The 19,807-nt window shown below is 30.9% G+C and overlaps 1 protein-coding gene across 13 annotated transcripts in view; it reads left to right on the top strand.

The window, feature by feature from the left end:
• The window catches only part of LOC118188269 (uncharacterized), a 282,549-nt gene extending 263,049 nt beyond the window's left edge, over positions 1-19,500 (top strand). For 12 of the 13 annotated variants that reach the window (XM_085809316.1, XM_085809319.1, XM_085809315.1 and 9 more), the window contains 2 exons: positions 12,096-12,232; positions 14,549-19,500. In XM_085809316.1, the coding sequence (XP_085665442.1) occupies positions 12,096-12,232; positions 14,549-14,771 (360 nt within the window). In that variant the 3' untranslated portion in view covers positions 14,772-19,500. Of the gene's footprint in view, positions 1-1,888; positions 3,553-12,095; positions 12,233-14,548 lie in introns of those variants that run through there. The other variant, XM_035358676.2, reaches the window with a different exon arrangement.
• The last annotated feature ends 307 nt before the right edge of the window (positions 19,501-19,807 follow it).

Raw genomic sequence — 19,807 nt, forward strand, 5'->3', positions numbered from 1 at the left:
TCTGAGTTTTCTTAATTACAGTGTACAATATTATTACATCTAAGTCTGTTGCTTCATCATGTACCTTCAGCATACATCATATATATAGATACATCATATATATAGATAGATATATAGATGTGTGTGTATATATCCTTTGGAGTAAAGTATGATTATTCACATTTTGCGTTTCTTGGGATGTAATCTGCTCTTATGTTGATTTGTCCTTGGTTTGAATAAATTAAAAAGAATAGGGTTGAATGTGTGATAAAGATGGGGAATGAGTAATGAAGATTAAATCTATATGTTTAAATAGTTAAGCACTGTTTAATTTCTAACTGTTGTAGTTGACAGGCTGTCATGAAAGTTGTAAAAGAAGTGCATAAACTACCAGTTTTAAGCATGTGGGTTTAATCTTCATTTAATATGAAATCCAAAGTCATATTGTTTTTATAGTAACTTGTTGAATTTAAATAACTGCTGCAGTATTAGAAAAGCATATTTTTGGTGTTGGAAATAAGGTTAAAATGTGAAACATTACAGCTTTTTTTAACTGTTAGCAGTATTTGTATGATACTTACTGATATGTATGTAACACCTACTGATGTCTCTAAATTCTCGACATCTGAGAGGAGTGTGGAAGCAGAAGGTGCCCCTCTGTATTGAAAATGAAGTAAAGTTTTTGTATGTTTTTTCCCTCCGGTAGGAAAAATTTGCTTAAAAACTTTTTTTGGTTGTTGTTGTTTGTGTGTGTTTGTATTGAATGATGACATGTAACCAAAATTATATACTCTGAAAGTATACTTATTTAATAAGTCTTATATGAAAGCTTTGTGCCTACAAAAATTGTTAAAGAAATATTTAAGCAGAAATAGTTGCATGTTGATGTGGAAAGAAGAGATATGGTGAGGGAGTGGGTTTTAGTTATATGACGTAGTTAGCTCTGTCAGTAATTATGCAAGTTAAATATATATTTTCATTTCTTTATTGAGAAATCTTTATGATGGGGGAAAAAAATCAGGTTTAAGAAATTATGGCTCTTAATATAAATTCTTTTACAACAAACGTTTTATGTTAATATGTGCCAGTATCCTTAGTAAAATACTATTGTGAAGTGCTTTTGATAATAAATGGATAAATTTTATTACTTATTTAGCATATAATGGGTTTTCATAAATTTAGGTTTTCTGACTTTCGTTTATCTATAGTGTGTACTCTAAAAAAGGTTATGAAAAGTAGAAATGAAAATAGTATAATATAATATTATAGAATCAGGTATGTTTTTTTATTAATTTTATGAAAATAGGTTTTATTAGCATTTAATTGCATGTTTTCAAACTGAAAATCTATTAAAAATTATTTATAACCATTGCATATGAAGTCATTAGAATTTTATGCTTTATTAAATAGTTATTTGTTTGTAGATTTTTCATGAAAAGTAATTTTTCTCAAGAATCGTGAGGATTTTAGATACTTATTAAGCCATTTATTTGTTTATTTTTAAATATAACTTTGAGTTTTAGCACTTTGGAAATTTTTTATTCATGAAAGAAGCTCATCAGTTTAAAAAAAATTGTTTTTTAGCTTTATCATAACCGGGCCATTTTCATATTTTGACATTACTGAAAATCAATTAAAAATTGGTGTTAATTTCTTCCATATATTGTTGAGGGGACTTTTGTGATAATCTACAGTTTGTTGAAAACAAACAAATATCCAAATTATTTGCACGTCCTGTTAAAATATTTTACATAAAAGCATGAATGATTTGCAAACTAACCAGCATGAAAATTGATCTACAACTTGAAGTGCCATTAGAAATGGGCATGAAAAGAATGGATTCTGCTTTGCATGGCTTCAAGTCAGTCATTATTTTGATACAATATTAATGTCATTTCTTTATTCTTAGTAATTGCTGGGAAGTAATCTATAGATGAAAATGAAGAGCTGCTGTATGTGAGAACTGTTGCTGAAATCATCTGTTAAAGACATGCTGTGTATTGATGTGTGTGCATATATACATACATGCATGTATGTATATATAATGTATGCCCAGTTCTTGCTGAGTCAAAAAGTTGACCATTTTGCTATGAAGCAAGGTGTATCTTCATAGTTGATTTCTTGCACCTCTGAAGCACTCAAGATTCCTGACGATTAATTCTTCAAATGGAACTGTTTTTTATCTTCATGAAAAGACAGCTTTAGAACTTAATTTTTTTTTTTTTTTTATGTTTCTATAATTCTGATAGTCATATCTAAGTTTTTTAAAGACACTTGTTGAACAAAGTGTTTTTTTTTTACACTTAATATTATTCAAGTAAATCCTTTACAATTTTTTTCCTGTTATAAGAGACTTTGTTATTCATAATTATACATGTAGTTAACAACTAACTATATTGGTATGTAGATTAAAAACTAATTATACTGGACTTCTTTTTCAATTTTTAGTAATAATTTGTATTTTAAGTAAGTAAAGAACGAAGTAAAATTTTGCAAATACAAAATATTATTTTACTTAATTTTGCAGTATAGAACAACAACTTAAGTCATTTGATTGAACCATAATGTAATTTGTATTTTGAGACTTTTTGAACCATGTTTACATTTAATGATTCTGTTTTAATACTTGATATAGTTAAGGCAATAAAAATCACATTATTGCTTTATGTGTGTATGTATTGTGAAAATTGTGCAGAATTAAAAAAAAAAAAAAAATTCTTTTACTTTTTATGGCCATTAGAGGAGCTAAATATTACCTTGCAAGGAAAAAAAATTGCCTTTTATTTATTTTTACTATGCAAGTTAGCTGCATGCCCTTCCCCTCACACCAAAACAAATTATTAATTTTTATAGCAGTGGCATTTATCATTGAAGCCAAAGAGTGTGCTTGTAAAATTATTTTATATAGATGTCCAGTTAGGAGAATGTTATAAAAATTAGTTGCCAGAATTAAAAACAATTCTGAAGTCTTCTGCTTATGTGACAGAAACAGGTCTTGTTTTTATATTTAATTTCAGAAATGGCTTGTAAAATGTAAATTATTCAGTTTTAAATTAATCCGTGGTCTGTGAGGTGACAGGTGTGATGCTTTAATCTTGGACATGTTTCCAAGAGCAGTAAAATAAGAATATTCTGGTGGCATATGACTACTGTGAAGTATCTTGCTGAATAAAACACAATAAACACTGCTGTAAACAATTGAGAAAGTAGATCATTGCATATTACATAGTAATTAAGATTGACATCAGCTTCAGTGAGATTATTTGGAAGAAACTGTACTGTTTAACACTATAGAGGGGGGACTTCTTAACTTTTGACAAAACATTAACAAAGATGAAAATTATAGTTTATAGTCTAAAAGTCTAATTTGATAAAATTGTAGTATGTTATGCTGTTTTAAAACTATAGAAAAGTTAAGATTAAAAATCTCTTACATGTAATGATTATTTCTTTGTTTCTAGTTTTGTGTAATATTCCAGTGTGTTTGCTGTATGCTATTGTTCATACAGGGGTAAAAAATGTACTTTTGTTTTTGCCTTTTGAGCTAAAAATAAAGCTATCAGCCTTTTGTTATTTGGTCTTTCTTTTTGTTTCAAAGCCTAATGATTTTGTGCAAAATTTTCAAATTAAGGTAAATGAAATATCTGGATTCATTATCCACTAATTTCAGGATGGCATCATACATTAAATATTGAGCAAAGTTGATGCAAAAGCTATCTTTAGTTATTCAGAGTTTTTCCTTTATGTATGTACCCATTCTGTCCATTTTAAAACATTTAAAAGAGTTATTAAGTGTATAATGTAATAATTTTGCCTAAAATGGCAGTCTAAGAAAGTCATTCACAGATTAGTCATTAATGTTTTAAAAATAGTTTCACATCCTATATGGTTTCATATCCTTGGTCTACATGTTTGTAACATAAGAAATTGGAAATAAAATGTTTAAACAAAGGAAATTGAAGTTTTAATTGTTCATAAAAAATGTATGATTTTTAAGGTTTTACTTTGGGTTGGGGATATAACACAAACATGCCAAAAATAACTCTTTTACACTAAAAAAAGTCTTGCAGTAAAGTGTTCTGCCCTCTTTTTGTTAAACTATTACAAAAAATTTATATTTGATGTCTATATTCTTAATGATTTGTATTGCTTCATTCTGTTTATCTTAACATCCATTCCACTCCCTTTTAGGGAAGCATTGCTTTCTGCTGAAATGTAAAATATCTGAATATGTGGGTATAACAAAAAATAAATAAGCAAAAATGCTGAAATCCCATTATATGGTCAGTCCAGATCAGACCATTAAAAATAAACATATACAGTCAAAAGTCGTTAATTCGGACACCCATAATCCGCAATGATCTATAATCCGGATCTCAAAGCTAAAAACTTTCTGCGCATGCGCATAGGCGTTTACGCGTGTGCGTAAGACCTTTACGACTGCGCATATACGTGTGCACAAGTGCAGAATACGTTTTCGCGTGTGCGTTTAATGTATAACGGACGGTATAAGCTAAAATTATCTAATTATCTATTTCAGTTAATGTTGATGATTGCGTTGTTCCTTAATCTTCGAATTGGATCCAGCTTATTATTTTTTACAGACTGTAAGAGCAATTTTATGAAAGTAAGCTTGAACTTTCGATTATGTCAAAAAGAATTTCCGATGCTGGAGCTCCGAAAGGATCAACAAAACGAAAGTATGTTTCGATGTCCATCAAACAAAAAGTGGAATTGCTGCAAAAAATGGATAAAGGCATATCCTTTGTTTATCTAACCATTCCGAAATCTGTTTATCAATTTCACGCTGCTCTGCGCGGGGGGGGGGGATATGTCACGACGCGCAATGAACTGGAAGTTGATCTGTCAACACTGTCGTTATCTTCAGGGCAGATGTTTTTCTTTTATTCGGCTTATAATTCCGTACTAAGTGTAGTATTTCATCTCGATGTACTCCGTCTTTGATATGATTTAAATCAAATTCCTCGTCATTATAAATATCAGGAATGCAAATCAAATAGTTTTCTGGTTGCAATTTTCTAATTTCGGCTATGGGTAATGTATGCTTTATGCATGCGTGCGTTGAAAGAAATGTTTAATTAAGTAAACAAATAAATATTAAGCTTTTTTTTTTGTAAATTTTGATACCCTTTAGATCATAATTGCTCATTATTTCATAAATTACGGTTTCATATTTTTAATTTTATAATTTCTGCATGCCATCTTACCAGATTTAAACTGATGATCTATAATCAGGAAAAATCGATAATCCGGAATCGCCGAAGTCCCGACGAGTCCGGATTAAAGACTTTTGACTGTAATTGCTTGTATACACAACAAGTATAATGAAAACAAATTAAAAAAAAAATTGAGAAACACAATGAACAAATGTATGAAAAGTGCAAAACCAGTGTAAACAAAAAATGGAAAATAAAAAAAAGAAATGGAGGTATAAAGGGAGATGTAAATGGATCAGCATGTTTGTGAACTGGCAGTGACACAAATTTACAAATTAGAATTTAAAACTTCAGTTTGCCTGCAAAACAGTTTGTATTCGTCTGACTACTACAATTTGACTAGGAAAAGTAAAACTGTCCAATTTTTTAAGAGAACCAAATAATTGTAAAAAAAAGCATCAAAACCATTCATTTTATTAACAAGGCATTAATCACTGGATGTAGAATAGAGTGAGAATCAGTTAGTTCTCAATCTAGCAAAATTACAAGTCTTATCAAGTCTAACAGTATAGCCAAATTTAGGAAGCAGCTATTTATTTGAATAGAAAAATTTATAAATGAACTTCGGAAACTGGCTAAGACACTAAGAAAAAAATGAATCCATGTGTTTGGAGGTACTAGACTGTGTTAAAATTGCAACATGTGCTTTCAATTTAAAAATAAAATCAAATGGAACTGTTAAATTAAGGCTAAAAAGTGCTTCTAAAAATAACCCTCCAAAGCAGTATTTTACTGTGATGAGGCAAAAATTAAAATAAAATAATGAGTTACCTTTATATTGCCATAAAGCTGGCATAGCGGTTTCAAACGCATCTCTTTCGACTGGAAGAAGTAGTGTTTAGTGTCAGAATCAAATTTAAAAAATGATTTAATAAATGAACTTTATTAAAAATTCACATTTTAAAAAAATGTTTTCACTTTATTGTGTATACAAACAATTTTGTTTATTTTTAATGGTTTGAATATGTAATGGATTTAATTTTTTTCTCACAGTATTACTACCAGTTGTTGCTGCTATCAGCATGTACCTGGGTTAGATTTTGAGCTGTTTTTTTGTTTTTGTGTTTGGTGAAAATATATATATGAATATAGTTGCTTTTGTTGATTTTTTATGTTCATAAATACCATTCTATGATGAATCTTTGGAATTCAAGTTTGAATTTTCCTTTACTGTTGAGATTTCTGCAACTTCTGTTATGAGATCAGATGAGGTTCATTGCTGAAAAATATTCTTTCTCCTTGAACTAATTCTTTAGCAATGAAAGTGGTTAATTAGACAGATAATCATTCATTTAAAAATCTTGGGTACAGCTGGGAAATAATTACAAATCATGGACATAGGGTAATTCTGTGTGTGTGTGTTTCTGTACATTGAGTACAAAGTTCGGGATTTCGGCGATTCCTGATCTGGTATTTTTCTGCATCATCAGTTTAAATCTAGCAAAATGATTGTTAAACATTTCTTTCAATGCAAGCTCTTTAATTTGCGTCATTTTTTGTGCTAATACTCTCTCTTTAATACTATAGGGAGATGTAATTTCTTGTTGAGTGGCAAAAGTTCCATCGCTCAAGTCCTGTAATCACCACATCAAGAATTCTCGCTAAATTGCAGATTAAATTTTATCATTTTCAACAACTTCACTTTTACTATTGGGAGCGATATTTCGTGGACTTTGAATCAGCTACAGATTTCTCTGTCTGTTAGTTGGCATTGTTATCTTCATTTATTAAAACTTCTCCGCATTTCTGTAAAAATTCCATTAATTGGGAAATTTTGGTTTTTACTTTCTATATTTGAACACCTTCAAATTTGCAGCTATCATCGTGAAGGTTAGCTAGCATCTGTTACACAATATTGGTAGCTAAAGACGTGTTCTGCAAAATTTTGACTTTGCTTCTCTCGTCCTTATCTGTTGAAGTTAAGCTTGAGTTATATTAACTATTTAGTATACTTATTGCCTGTTTCTCACATATAATTGTGGCTTTATCTGAAGCTTTGAGTCTTTATCAGAGACTTATTAAGGCTTTGAATACCTAATAAGTAAAAACCCACATATACTTAGGCTTGTTCAGGGCTGGTGCTAGACATTTTTGAAAAAGGTGTACACTCTGCGGGTCCAAAAATTCTTAAACTTTTCATGCCCCTAAATTCTTCATGCTAGTGCTTTCTCTAAATTTTAAAGATCTTGCTATCCCTTACTTTTGCCCGGTGCTTCTCTAAATTAAAAAAAAAATTCCTCTTGGTCCGCACCAGCTTTAGCACTGGCCCTAGACTTATTGAATTCTATCTGTGCCATATTGAAATTAAGAATTAGATCTGTCCACATGTTTTATTATGAAAAATACCAAATTAGCTGGTGTAAAGGAGCATTAAAAAAAAAAGTTGCTGGGGATCCAGAGGTCTGGATTAGATCATTCTGGAATTCGGATTTTGTGATGTTACGACACAAATTGTTAGTTCACAATGTGAAATCAACGTGTTATTTAAGGGGTAAGAGATTCTGTAGTACAAATATAAGCTTCATTATTTTTTGTCTAATAATGCATGTTGTCTGGTATATCGGGTGGATATTTTACATTTGCCAATAAAGATTTTATTAATTTTCTTCTGTAATTAATTTTTTTACATGAGAACTTTGTCCATGCTTTTATTTATTTTTTCCACAGTTGCAATAGTTTCATTTGTAGTCTTTGTGGGAGTTTACAGGTTAAAATATTTTTTGGCAAAGCTAGTGCCATCGTTGGCTGATGGATTATCATTTATTTTCCCTTTACTCATGTAATAGTTGAACATTTTACTTCAGAAATTTCATTCCTCCCACTCAAAATTATTTACTCGTGTATGTTGATTTTTCTTTACTCCCATCCAACTTTGTACAGTAGTTAAATGAATAAAAAGAAAATGTTCAGTTTAGGTTAAGTACGGCTTTGTTCTCTTAACTATTATTTACTATTTAAAAGCCATTATTTAGATATATTATCTGTGCACTATTCATTTTCAGTGCTGTAATAAATTAGTGTATTGTGTTTATTAAAGTACTCGTCAATCATAGTAAGGAAAACTGATTTTATATATTTAATGAACTATGGTGTTAAAATGGTAAATTTTCTTCATTGTTGACATACCTGTTCCTCATTTTTTGTTCTGTAATCAGTGTTTGGTGACAGAAAATAACATATTCACTGCCTCTGATCTATGATTATGCTGATCAGTACCTTAAGGTTCATATTATAAGCAGTTCATGTTTTTGCAAGATTATGATGTTGTAATAGGAAAATGTGATGGGGGAATCCTGTCTGTTGTGACATATTATATGTACATATAATGAATCTTGCTATGAAAGTTGAACATAGAGTGCAAAATAATAATAATAATAATAATAATAACAAAAAATATTGAATAGTACCAAGAATACGAGGGTTGGAACTTTAATAGTGGCAACACAGCTGAAAAAACGCTATGCAACAAAACCAAAGTATATCGCGTAATACGTGAACTACATACCTACCTTACCTCTCAGCAAAAAGACTCGTCCTGCCTACGTCACGTGCATGTGGAGTCACGCGAAGAACGGATCCTTGTATTAGCTCGCGGTCTAAAGTAAGTGTTGTCAGGATGTTTTCAAAACAAGAACAACAATGTTGGATAAAAATTGAATGTGCCAGAGGTCGTACAGCATGACAGTGTCATCAAGGGCTTCAAGAGGCTTGTGGGGAATCTGCATTGCCTTACAGAACCGTAACAAGATGGGTGAAAGCATTCAATGAAGGACGTCAAAATGTGGCAGACATGCTGCAGCCAGGTCCGAGTGTCAGCCATGCAGACGTGCAAGCTGTTGCCGCACTAATGGACAGTGATCGCCGCCAAACGATTCGTCAGCTGGCCGGACAAACAGGATTAGTGCATACAACTGTGCTACACATTCTGAAGGAGCGCCTGTCTATGAGAAAAATTGCTTCACGATGGGTTCCACATCAATTGACGGAAATGCAGAAATGGCTACGATACGATGCTGCCGGAGCACTATGAGCGCGAAGGAGATGCTTTTTTACGTCGTATCATTATGCTGGATGAGACTTGATCGTACCAGCCAGAACTGAAACGCCAATCAAACGAATGGCGTCATCACAGGTCACCACGACGTTCAAAATTTCGTCAGAACCCAGCAATGTGGAAGTTATGGTGATTCTCGTGTACGACTGGTGATGGTGTCATCCTAACGCATACCGTTCCCCTACAGCAGACCGTCACTGCGCAGTATTACTGCTCATTTTTGGAGCATAATCTCCGACCAGCTTTGAGAAAAAAACAGTGACACTTTCTGCAGAACGCTCCTCTCATTTTGCATGACAATACTCGGCCGCATGCAGCGCAAGCTGTGACTGATTCGTTCAAGCGATGGGGCTGGGAAGTGCTTTACCATCCACCATACTCCATAGATCTAAGCCTCTGTGACTATGACTTAATTCCTAAGATGAAGGAACCACTTCATGGCACTCGCTTCCAAACTGTTCCTGAGATTCTTGCGGCAGTAGACCAGTCCATTCAAACTATCAACAAAACAGGCGCTGCTACAGGTATTCTGCGACCTTCCACATTGTTGGAAACGGGTTGTACACAATGCTGGCGACTATATTTGAAGGACTGTAAAACATGGTGACTTGAATCACTTTTGTATTCCTTGTAAATAAATAGTTACCACTGTTAAAGTTCCAACCCTCGTAAAAGATGTATTTAAATAGAACCTGCTTTTTTTCTGAAATTGATCATGAGGTATGCTGCTTCACAATCATAATAAGCAGACTAGGGAACTAGGATGAGGAATGGTGGAAGTGGAAAATCAAATGCTACATAAGTTGTAAATTAAAATTCTGATGTCTTCAAGATGACAAGTGGCCAGAACTGTAAAAGAATAATTTACTTCAAGCTGATTAGTGGCCAGAAATGAAAAAGAATATTATTTAAATTTATATATATAAAATTAAAAAAAGAACAAACTAAAAAAGACCTTATATATATAAATATATATATATATATATATGCAACAATTGAATAATTAGTTGTTTGAGGTTGTATTGGTTTCCCGTGCATAACAAAGATATATAAATATCCAATTTTACTTAAGGCCTCCAAAAAATATGCTTTTCCTTAGGCAGGAGACCTTAGTATGTTTTGCCAAAATCACATAATTCAGTTCTGTATTATGATTGAAAATTATTGTGTATATGATTTTGTATTATGATTGAAAAATATTTATTAATCTCAGTAAACATAACTATATATATTTTCATTTGATGTTAATTTTTTTTTTCTCTTTGCCATCATAAAAATGTTTTTAACTTTTATTGTAACACACTTTGTGAACAGTGAATAACAGTATTTTCTACATCTGAAGTTTTTAATGAAAAATCTAAAAATTGCAATTTTTTTAAATAATAAGGGTTTCAAACACTATCAATTATGTGTTAGGGTCGTATTTGTAGGTGGGTGTAAGAAAGTTTCCATTTAATGCATTAAATGCCAAGTGCTTGGTCTAAGGGCAGATCAGTGCAGCATTTACTGATTTGAATGGGTGTTTTATTATAACTGATTTTTGTAGATAGTAACATTATTTTTAATAAATCTTCTCATTATATCTAGATAAAGTTTGTGAACAGTGGCATAATGTTTGTTTTGAAATAAACTTACAGGAGAGTCCATGACTTTAGTCATACAAGTTATTTAGCAGATTGTGCCGCAATCTTTAAAGTAGTGCATTTTAAAAGCATGTATGTGCCTTTTCAAAACAAGCAAAAAAATGGAGTTGAAAATTCTTATAACATATATAATTTAAAAGCACAGGATGTTCCACTTGCTTAGTTGTAACATGGGCATTTCAGGTACAAAGTGCACATTTCAAAGCCCAGAATGTGTAATAGTTTCTTAATCTTCGTTTAAATTTTTATGGAAATTTTTTTTTCAGAAAATTTTTAAGTAAAAGCATGAAATGATGCATAGTTAAAATTTCTGGAAGCTCACATTTTTATTTATTTGGTTCCAATTTATTGTGCTTTTTGTGCAAACTTAAAAGGGTTAATAAGAGAGCAGTTATAATGAAAATATTTTTAGCATAGGCTCCGCTAGGTGCTGAGTGGTTAAGATCCCTGAATACTGGAAGTTTGATCTCAGGTAAATAAACTGATTCCATGGTTGATTTCCATAGTTTTCCCAATGTGTAACATGAATGTGAGCCAATTTACATTAGAAAGATTTCCACAAAGACACATCTCTCATTAAAGCAGTTCATATTCTGATAATCCATTTTGAGCATAAGATGTATCTGTATCATGCTAACTAAATAAATAATGCTGTATCGTAAGTTTTTTGGAATTTTTTTTAATTTATTCTGTGAAAGAGAAAACTTTATATCATTTATCTTACCATTTTCTTTTGCTCACTCTAATATAAATGGTCCATGCTATTGAAAAAAAGTGCAAGTGCATCAAAGAGTCAATCTGAGTACATTTTTTTTTATATGTTATTGACTTCAGAAAAAAAAAAAAAAAATGAGTTCTAAATTTTGCATTAAATTTTTGACTGACCTTGTAGGTGTTATACTGTATTTTAAGGTTGTATTAAAATTTGCATGTTTTCCCACTGGCCATAGGAAGTTCCTCTGATGCTTTAAAATAATCTTATATAAGGTTCCTTATAATTGTTAAATTAAGCAAAATTAAGAAAATCAGCGTAATGAGCTTCACTTGTTAGTACATTAACTAAGTCAAATTATATTTTAATACACGATGTATCTAAGACTTCCTTGATTCAAATATTAGGTATTGAAGTATTACTTCCTGAGAAGTTTAAATGATTTAACATTCTATGTTGGTTTCTTCTAGCAAGAACAGAGTGTGACTAATATGGACTTATGTAGCATCTGTGGGAAAAAAGTTTATCCAATGGAAAAGATGGAAACAAGTGGCATGAGGCTTCATAAAAATTGTTTCCGATGTGCCCATTGCTGTTGTATGTTAAGGTAATACCATTTTGCATGTCATATATACAAGCAATACTTCTGGATCTGTATCATCTACTAATCCTGTCTTAATTGAGTTGTTGGATAATTTAATATACAATAAAAGCTCAAGAAATACCGGATACCAGAAAATTCTGTATAACTGAGCATATATAAAATGCAGTTCATTGTAAAAAGGCCAAACGAACAGAAGAAAAATTTCCAGTCTAAAATTAGTCTTTCTTTCTTTTTTTTTTTTTTTTATCGTTATCAACAATCAAGTGCTAACATTTAAATTGTAAAATTTAGAAAAGGACATTTCAGACAAAAATGCCAAAGTAAAGCTTATTTTGATTACAAAATTCCATAGACCATGTAAATTGGGAGAGATATCATAAAACTTGTCATTGCTCTTTATTTAGTTAGGTAATCTACATATACAAGTTATGGACAAAATTCCTTTTTATTTAGCTAGATAGCATGTACAAGTAATGGACATAGCATAATTGTTTGTCGTAATTTTGCACGTCACACAGCCAGTGTTCGTATATTTTCACATAAGTTTCACTTTTCATGATGCTGTATATTTTCACATAAGTCTCGCTTTTCATGATGCCAAGATACTGTAATTTTGAAATTTTATTACTTAATACTTTTCTCAAATAAATAGCTGTTTTTATACAGTCCCCCCCCCCCCGTAAATTTATCGTATCGAGAATTAATTAGGTTTATTTAAAGTCAAAGCATTAACTCGGGCTTATCCATTGTTAGCGCTAAATCACGTTGTTTGGTGACAGTTTTTGTATGATACGAATTGTAACAAAGTTACAAATCTTATTTGCTTAATTTTATGTAGAAAAAAGTATATATTCCAGATAGTCTGGCTTTTACTGTATCAATTTTACTTTAAATCATCATGTTGCATTTTCTTGAAATAATTTAGACTTCTGTTTAGCTTTGCCTTTTCCAACAAGTGGGCATAAAAAGGAACTGCATTAGAATATCTAGTGTTGTCTGGTTTTTGTGGAATGTTACATAATAATCATATAAAGTAATTAAATTCCTGAAATATCCTTTTGAAAATTTGTTTTGAATTTCATGCTAGTGAATGTTGTTTCATAATATTCTTGTAGTTTATCATTTATAGAGCTATGGTTTGGAAGTATTGTTGATCTGTACTCCTGCACCTACCTAATATTATTGCTGGCACACTCAATAGTAACCAATACATCCCTGAAATTTTGTAGCTTGTTGTCGTTTCTTACCATCAAGGTCGCCTGCACGAATTTCAACAGGACTGTGCATGATCATTTGTGGACTAGAGTCTCAACTATTCATATTCACCACTGTACCCATCATCGATGGGGCTTGGCTGACATAACTAGCATCCACTTCTACAATTCCCATGATCTTGATGATGTTGCAGACAAGAATTCTGCAGAAGTTTTTAACTGATTTCAAGATTTTTTTTTTTTTTGGTTACCTGACAGAGACTAATAGCTGAAAAGCCAAAATCCAGCATAGGAATAAAAAAGATATTTCATTGCCAACCAGGTCAGACTGTTGCTATGTTCCCTTTTATTGTCCCAGTATGTCATGTATTAAACGTGTCTCATCGGACTGTCAAATGAGTGGGCCAGTATTCACAACCTGTGGCTATCCAAGAAGCTTCAACAACATGTGGATTCAGTATGAACTAATATAGCCTAAATATACATCCAAAGCATGTTTTCAATGCCAGTGTGACATAGCAGCTATTACCAGCAATGTTGATAACTGTAAATGCCAATTTCTTAGTGTTCTGTACGTCGAAAAAGCTGTGAATCTCTCGTGTTCTGAATGATATTGCACTTTGGTAATGAGTATTAACTTTTAAAAATGTCACATATTTGCATTTTTAAAACATTCGCATATTTACATTTTTGACAGATACTGTTAACTATGTTTTTACATTAATGGTTGAAAAAATCTAAAAAAATTTACACTAAAAATTATCATTTTGTAATGAATTGGGAAATTTACGTACTCTGTTCATATAAAAAGAAATCATTCTGTAGTGTTTGACACATTGCTTTGGAAATTATTTTTACTTCAAAAAGATTAAGAAAACTTCTACAGTATCATGTATCATAATTTGTGAGACTTTGTTATTTTTTTATCAAATGTTAATCTGCATATAGTTATGTACATCTAAGTACATTTTAAAATTAAAAATCAAGTGTTTTTACTGTTGTGAGCATGGCATTTTGTTTATTTGCATATCAAACCTGAGTAGATTAATTTTGATTTTTGTCTGTTCTCCATGTTTAGAAATTATAACTATTTTCTCCCATTTAGGTTAGAAAATTATACCAAAAGTGGAAGAAGGCTATATTGTACTCCACATTTTAAGCAACTTTTTATATCAAGGGGTAATTATGACGAAGGATTTGGCCGTGAACAACATAAAGAAAAGTGGAATCGTAGTTGTAATAACACTCCTATACCACGAGACTTGAGAGAGAATGATGATGTGGAATATTCAAATGGAGATGTTCAGTGTTTGGAGCAGACAGTATAGTTTGTTGGTGTACAAATTATTCATTATAAAAGGTTGAAAAACTGTTCATCATACAAAATTCTTATTTGAAATAAGAAAAAAAAAAAAAAATACATATATAAGCATCTTTGGACTAAGCATTTTATACTGCTGTTTGATTGTGGTTTTTAGCTTTAATGTGCATGAAACTTTCACTTATATATTGCCTGTTTATTTTGGTCCTCGTCAGTGCAATTATTTTGTAAATTCTTTTATACTGAGTTATGCTCCTGATTATTTTTGCACTATGAATAGTTGCATGTAGTACTAATTTATGTTACTAGGCTTATCCATTTTTGATGTGTTTATTTTTTCAGTGGAACACCTGAAAAAATTCCTTTGTATTTATACTGTGTAAAATAAAATTTGTGATGTGACTGGGAAATTCCTTGATGGAACTAGCATCATCATATTCTTTTTTCATAAATGAAAAATATGCACATCTTGTTGCTGCTGTTGTACTTACATTTTTTGTATGCTTTGTACAGCTTGATTTTTTTAAATTTTTATAACTGTGCATGGAATCAATTTTTGTGCCCACTATTCTCATTTTGTAGATGTATGTGTGTGATGTCATTCTAATTATCTTGAATTTTGAGAAACATGGTGCTTGATGTTAAAATTTTTTTTTTAATCTTGTATATCAGTATTTTTCATGTGAATGCAAGAAAGAATACGAGTACATTTTTTAAATGGTTTTGCAAAACCTATTTGATCCACAATTTTTTCACTTTTACATTATTTTAAGTATAAATATTTAAATTATTTACATTAAAAAAGTTTAAAGAGAAAAAGGTTGTAGCAGGATAAATTTATGGTAGACCAACAATTAGACTTTCTGCAACTTAAATTAAAAAGTTATATATATATATACATTAATCTCCATGTGCTGCCTCATTTAATGGAAAAAATGTTGTTCTTTTATTTCTCATTTGCTTATTGTTTTACACAACTGTATAAAGTGTTTATTTTTGGGTTGTAATATAATTATTGCAGAGAGTAATCTTTTTCAAATGACATCAGAATTTGTATTAACTCTTTTCATTAAGGTATGCAGTATCCATTAACATGCTGCTGTCATTTTGAAATTTTTTATTGGTATCACAATTTTTATAAATGATATACTTTTGGCATTAAGTTTCAACTTGTGAAATGTGGCGTTCTTTTAACGCTAATTGCAACTGACTGGAAGAGTCAAGTTTATTGCTGCTGATAGAACAGTTTTGCTACTTTCTGGACTTAAAACCAAAACAAGAAGGGTGAAGAATAAAATGCACATGTGCCAGTCATCATGTTTTTGTAAAATCAGTAAAGAATTTTATTTATCAGCATTTATTTCTAGTCCGTTTTGCATTCTTAGCACAAATTACAGGATGGTTATAATTTAAGTGTGAAGCTTGTTTTGGTTGACATATTTTGCTGAAATTTGATATATATGTTATATGAACCATGCAGAAAACTGCATTAACAAATAGCCTTTCGATTTTCGACTACCAGGTGAAAAAATGGCATATTAGGAACAAGAAGTGCAAATAGCTAAAATAAAACTATTTAATCACAGCATTTTTTCAGTGTGCATTTTGCTTGTGTTAGCCACATGTTCAAAGCACATTTTGACATGTTTAAGAATAACTCAGAGTTTCTTTGAGAATTGCACAAACGTGGCATGTTATGCTTAATTTCAGTTCAGGCAGAGTCCATATTCTTCAGGTGTGAGCTTTCAAATTCCTGCTTAAACATTCTTGTTAGTGTAAAGTAAGTTACACTAACAAGAATACTTGTTAGTGTAAAATCTTGCTACTGCAGGAGTTCGGAGTAATGGGCACTCGTGATTTCACATTTTTTAGAGCTGTGAGGAGCATTTTGAAAGAAAAAAAGGGCCAAGAGTAAAGTCAAGTGTAAATTCATACCTTACAGTTACATGATCAAAATGCAGGACTGTTCATGCACAATACTGGAACTTGCAGTAGCTTTTATGCAACAGTTCTGAATATTCAATTCTCTAAGGTGAAATTGTGTTGTCTGACCCCATAATGTTCCAAGGCCATACATTTCAGTTTTTGGCCATTCATTTGCTCGCCGAAAACTAGCATGCAAAGTAGTGCATTGATACAGGTCTTGAGAGTGCAATTTTTGCCTCATGTGGATCTTGCATGGATACCATTTTAGAATGGATCATGGAATGTTTCATATCATACACCATCCTAGCAGTGTTCTTAACTGAATGGGTGGGAGTATCAAGGCTGGTTAGTGCAACCAAGCGATAGCAATAGCACAAATCGTGCAATGCAACCTTAATACTTGCCAAAGAATATATTCATAACAGGACTGTCGGTCAGCAACCGTGACTTCTTCCAATTTCATCTGAGGTCTGTTTTCTTGGCAGCACTCGCAACTGCCCAATCTCTTCAACATAGGTTCTTTCTGCAAGCCTTTTAAACATTGATATTCTGTCCGTGCAGCTAAACTATTCCTGCAGTTCTGATTAAACAACTTGATTAGTAAAACTTAAGCTTTATCCTCAAAAGGCCTGGTCAAGAATGATTTTACGGTATTTACTGTAATTTAAAAAAATTTTGTAATTGCATGTCTTTTGTTTATTCTGTGTTGCATGAAAAGTGCCATCTGATTGTTGAAATTTGAACTGTTTCAAACTCATATGCAGTTTTCTCTTCTCTATGTATCAAGTTTCAGCAAAATACATCATCTACATACATCTGAGTTGAGTCACTTTAATTATAACCACCATGTATAATCATTTCAACAAAGTATTTGAAAATGATGGTTACAATATATACATATAATGCATTTTCATTTTAAAATTAATGCATGTTTAAAAGCTCAAGTGCTTAATGACAATGTACTCAGAATTCAAGCATGTATGTACATAAAGTAAGTCCGATAAATGGAATTTGATATTAATTTATAAACCTCTCTCATAATAGTTTGAATCATGTTATGATCTTGTTTTTATTAGTATATTTTTGGTAGTCTGAAGAGGCCTGAATGTTAATACGTTGAAATGAAATTTAGGAATTCCCCATATCAAGTTAATAAATTATGATAAAAACTTTAACTGATATCATTTGATACCTAATTAAATGTATAGTATATGAAGAATTTCCTTGTTAAAGCATTTGAATTCTAGTTTAGAGTATGTTGATCAGCTATCTTTTTGTCCTTTGTATTTAGCTTATTGTTTAACAAGACTTATGTTTGAAATTGCTACATTACCTGTTAACTTTGGCTATAGTAACTGCATAATAAAGTTAAGGAATCTTTTAATTCACTCAGGTATTTGTTTGCTACTTAAATTTCATCAGAAGTTAAAGCTGTATTTCTAATGTATTTTACAGATGCCATAATATAATTTTATTTGTATTTGTGTTTCATATTTAGAAAATATATGAATGTTATGTTTATTCTCATTTATTTGTAACTGATTATTCCACATGAAAAGATATTTTTGTCTTATGAAAGTTTTGTACATGTTAACAAGTATGGCCAAATGTGAATGTTTGAGGATCTGCAATACATAAAGCAGTTTAATCTTGTTAGAATTGCTATCAAACATCAATTAATTTGGCATCCATTCTTATAAAAAGAAATTAAATTTCATTTTCTTAACTGATGTTGGATGTAATTAAGTATATTTATGATCTTTATGTTAATATGTGCAAAAAATATAAATCTAATTCATGTTGATTAAAATGTACATGAATGTTAATGTAATATAAAAAAAATCTAGAATACTTCATTACTGGTACATGCATTTGTAATCTAAATTAAAATAGTTTATTTATTTCAAAATGCTGTAATCATCCATTTATTTGCACTTGGTTTGCGTTAAAAATGTAAATTGTAGTTTTTAATGTTATGAGGAGTTTTTGTAGGTATTAGGGTATGAATTACTGTCATTGGCAGCTACTCTCAAAGCATGAAAATTATGAGAAATAACACTTTTTTGAACTTTTCATATTTTAACCCATAAAAATGAAAAGGTCTATAAGTGTCTTAAGGGTTAATATATTCATTTGATTTTTATATCATGTAGGCTACTTTATACCAAATGTAAGGATTCATTTTGGCCACATCTTCCTGTTTTGAAAGATAAATTTGTAAGTGATGTGTGTTCTTAACTCTTTTTATAAACATGAAATTCGATATATCTTAATGAAAATTATACCTAAAGAGTAGCAAAATTCTCTGAGAAGTAATCTAACTGCTTTTGCAGTATAAATTTGCATTATTTCCCAAGTATGATATTGTTTATAAAATGGTAGTTCATGCTATAGAATGAATGAATGTTTATGATTGTCATATTTATATCCTCATAGCTTTACCTTCTACTAATGAAATGTTAATTATACCCTGAATATACTTGGGAAATATTGGGAACATTTGTGTTTGAATTAACCTTTTGGCCACAGATTAAATATTTGCAACAGGTGCTTCTGTAATTATGTGATAGTCCTGTTTTCTTGTCTTCCTCTTTGTAGAAGCCAATATGTTATGTAATATACTGTCAGCTCCATATAGGCACTGATCCAATAAAAATAGTCAATATATTTGGTTTGAATGTTGAATTTTCGTTAAAGAGCTGGAGCTTTTTTGTTCTAGATAAATGATATTGGCGTGCCTATAAAGGAGAAACGTGTTTCCTTTTCCTTGTTTTTTTGTAAAATTTTAAATAAATGTAAATTATAAAGTATTCTGTATCTTACATTTATATTTGCTTGGCTGAAAATAAAACGTGTACAGTGAATATTTGGATAAATCACAAAATGTAAGGTGTGAGAACTTTCAAAATGCATAGTTTTGCATTCATTGAATTGTTACTAATTATATTTAGTAACATGCACAAATATTCATCTCCCAGAGAAAGCATATTGCTGCACAACCAAAGTTCTGGTTTGTTATAGCTGGAAAATCTGTTATTGGATATTTTAGCAGTGAAAGCTAGGTGCATAATAATAGACTATAATTTCAGTATCGAATTTTGTACGGCCAGAGAATGT

Source organism: Stegodyphus dumicola, chromosome X2 (assembly GCF_044657685.1).
Source record: "Stegodyphus dumicola isolate Sdum_Otavi_A_Nest chromosome X2, ASM4465768v1".
Lineage (NCBI taxonomy): Eukaryota > Metazoa > Arthropoda > Arachnida > Araneae > Eresidae > Stegodyphus > Stegodyphus dumicola.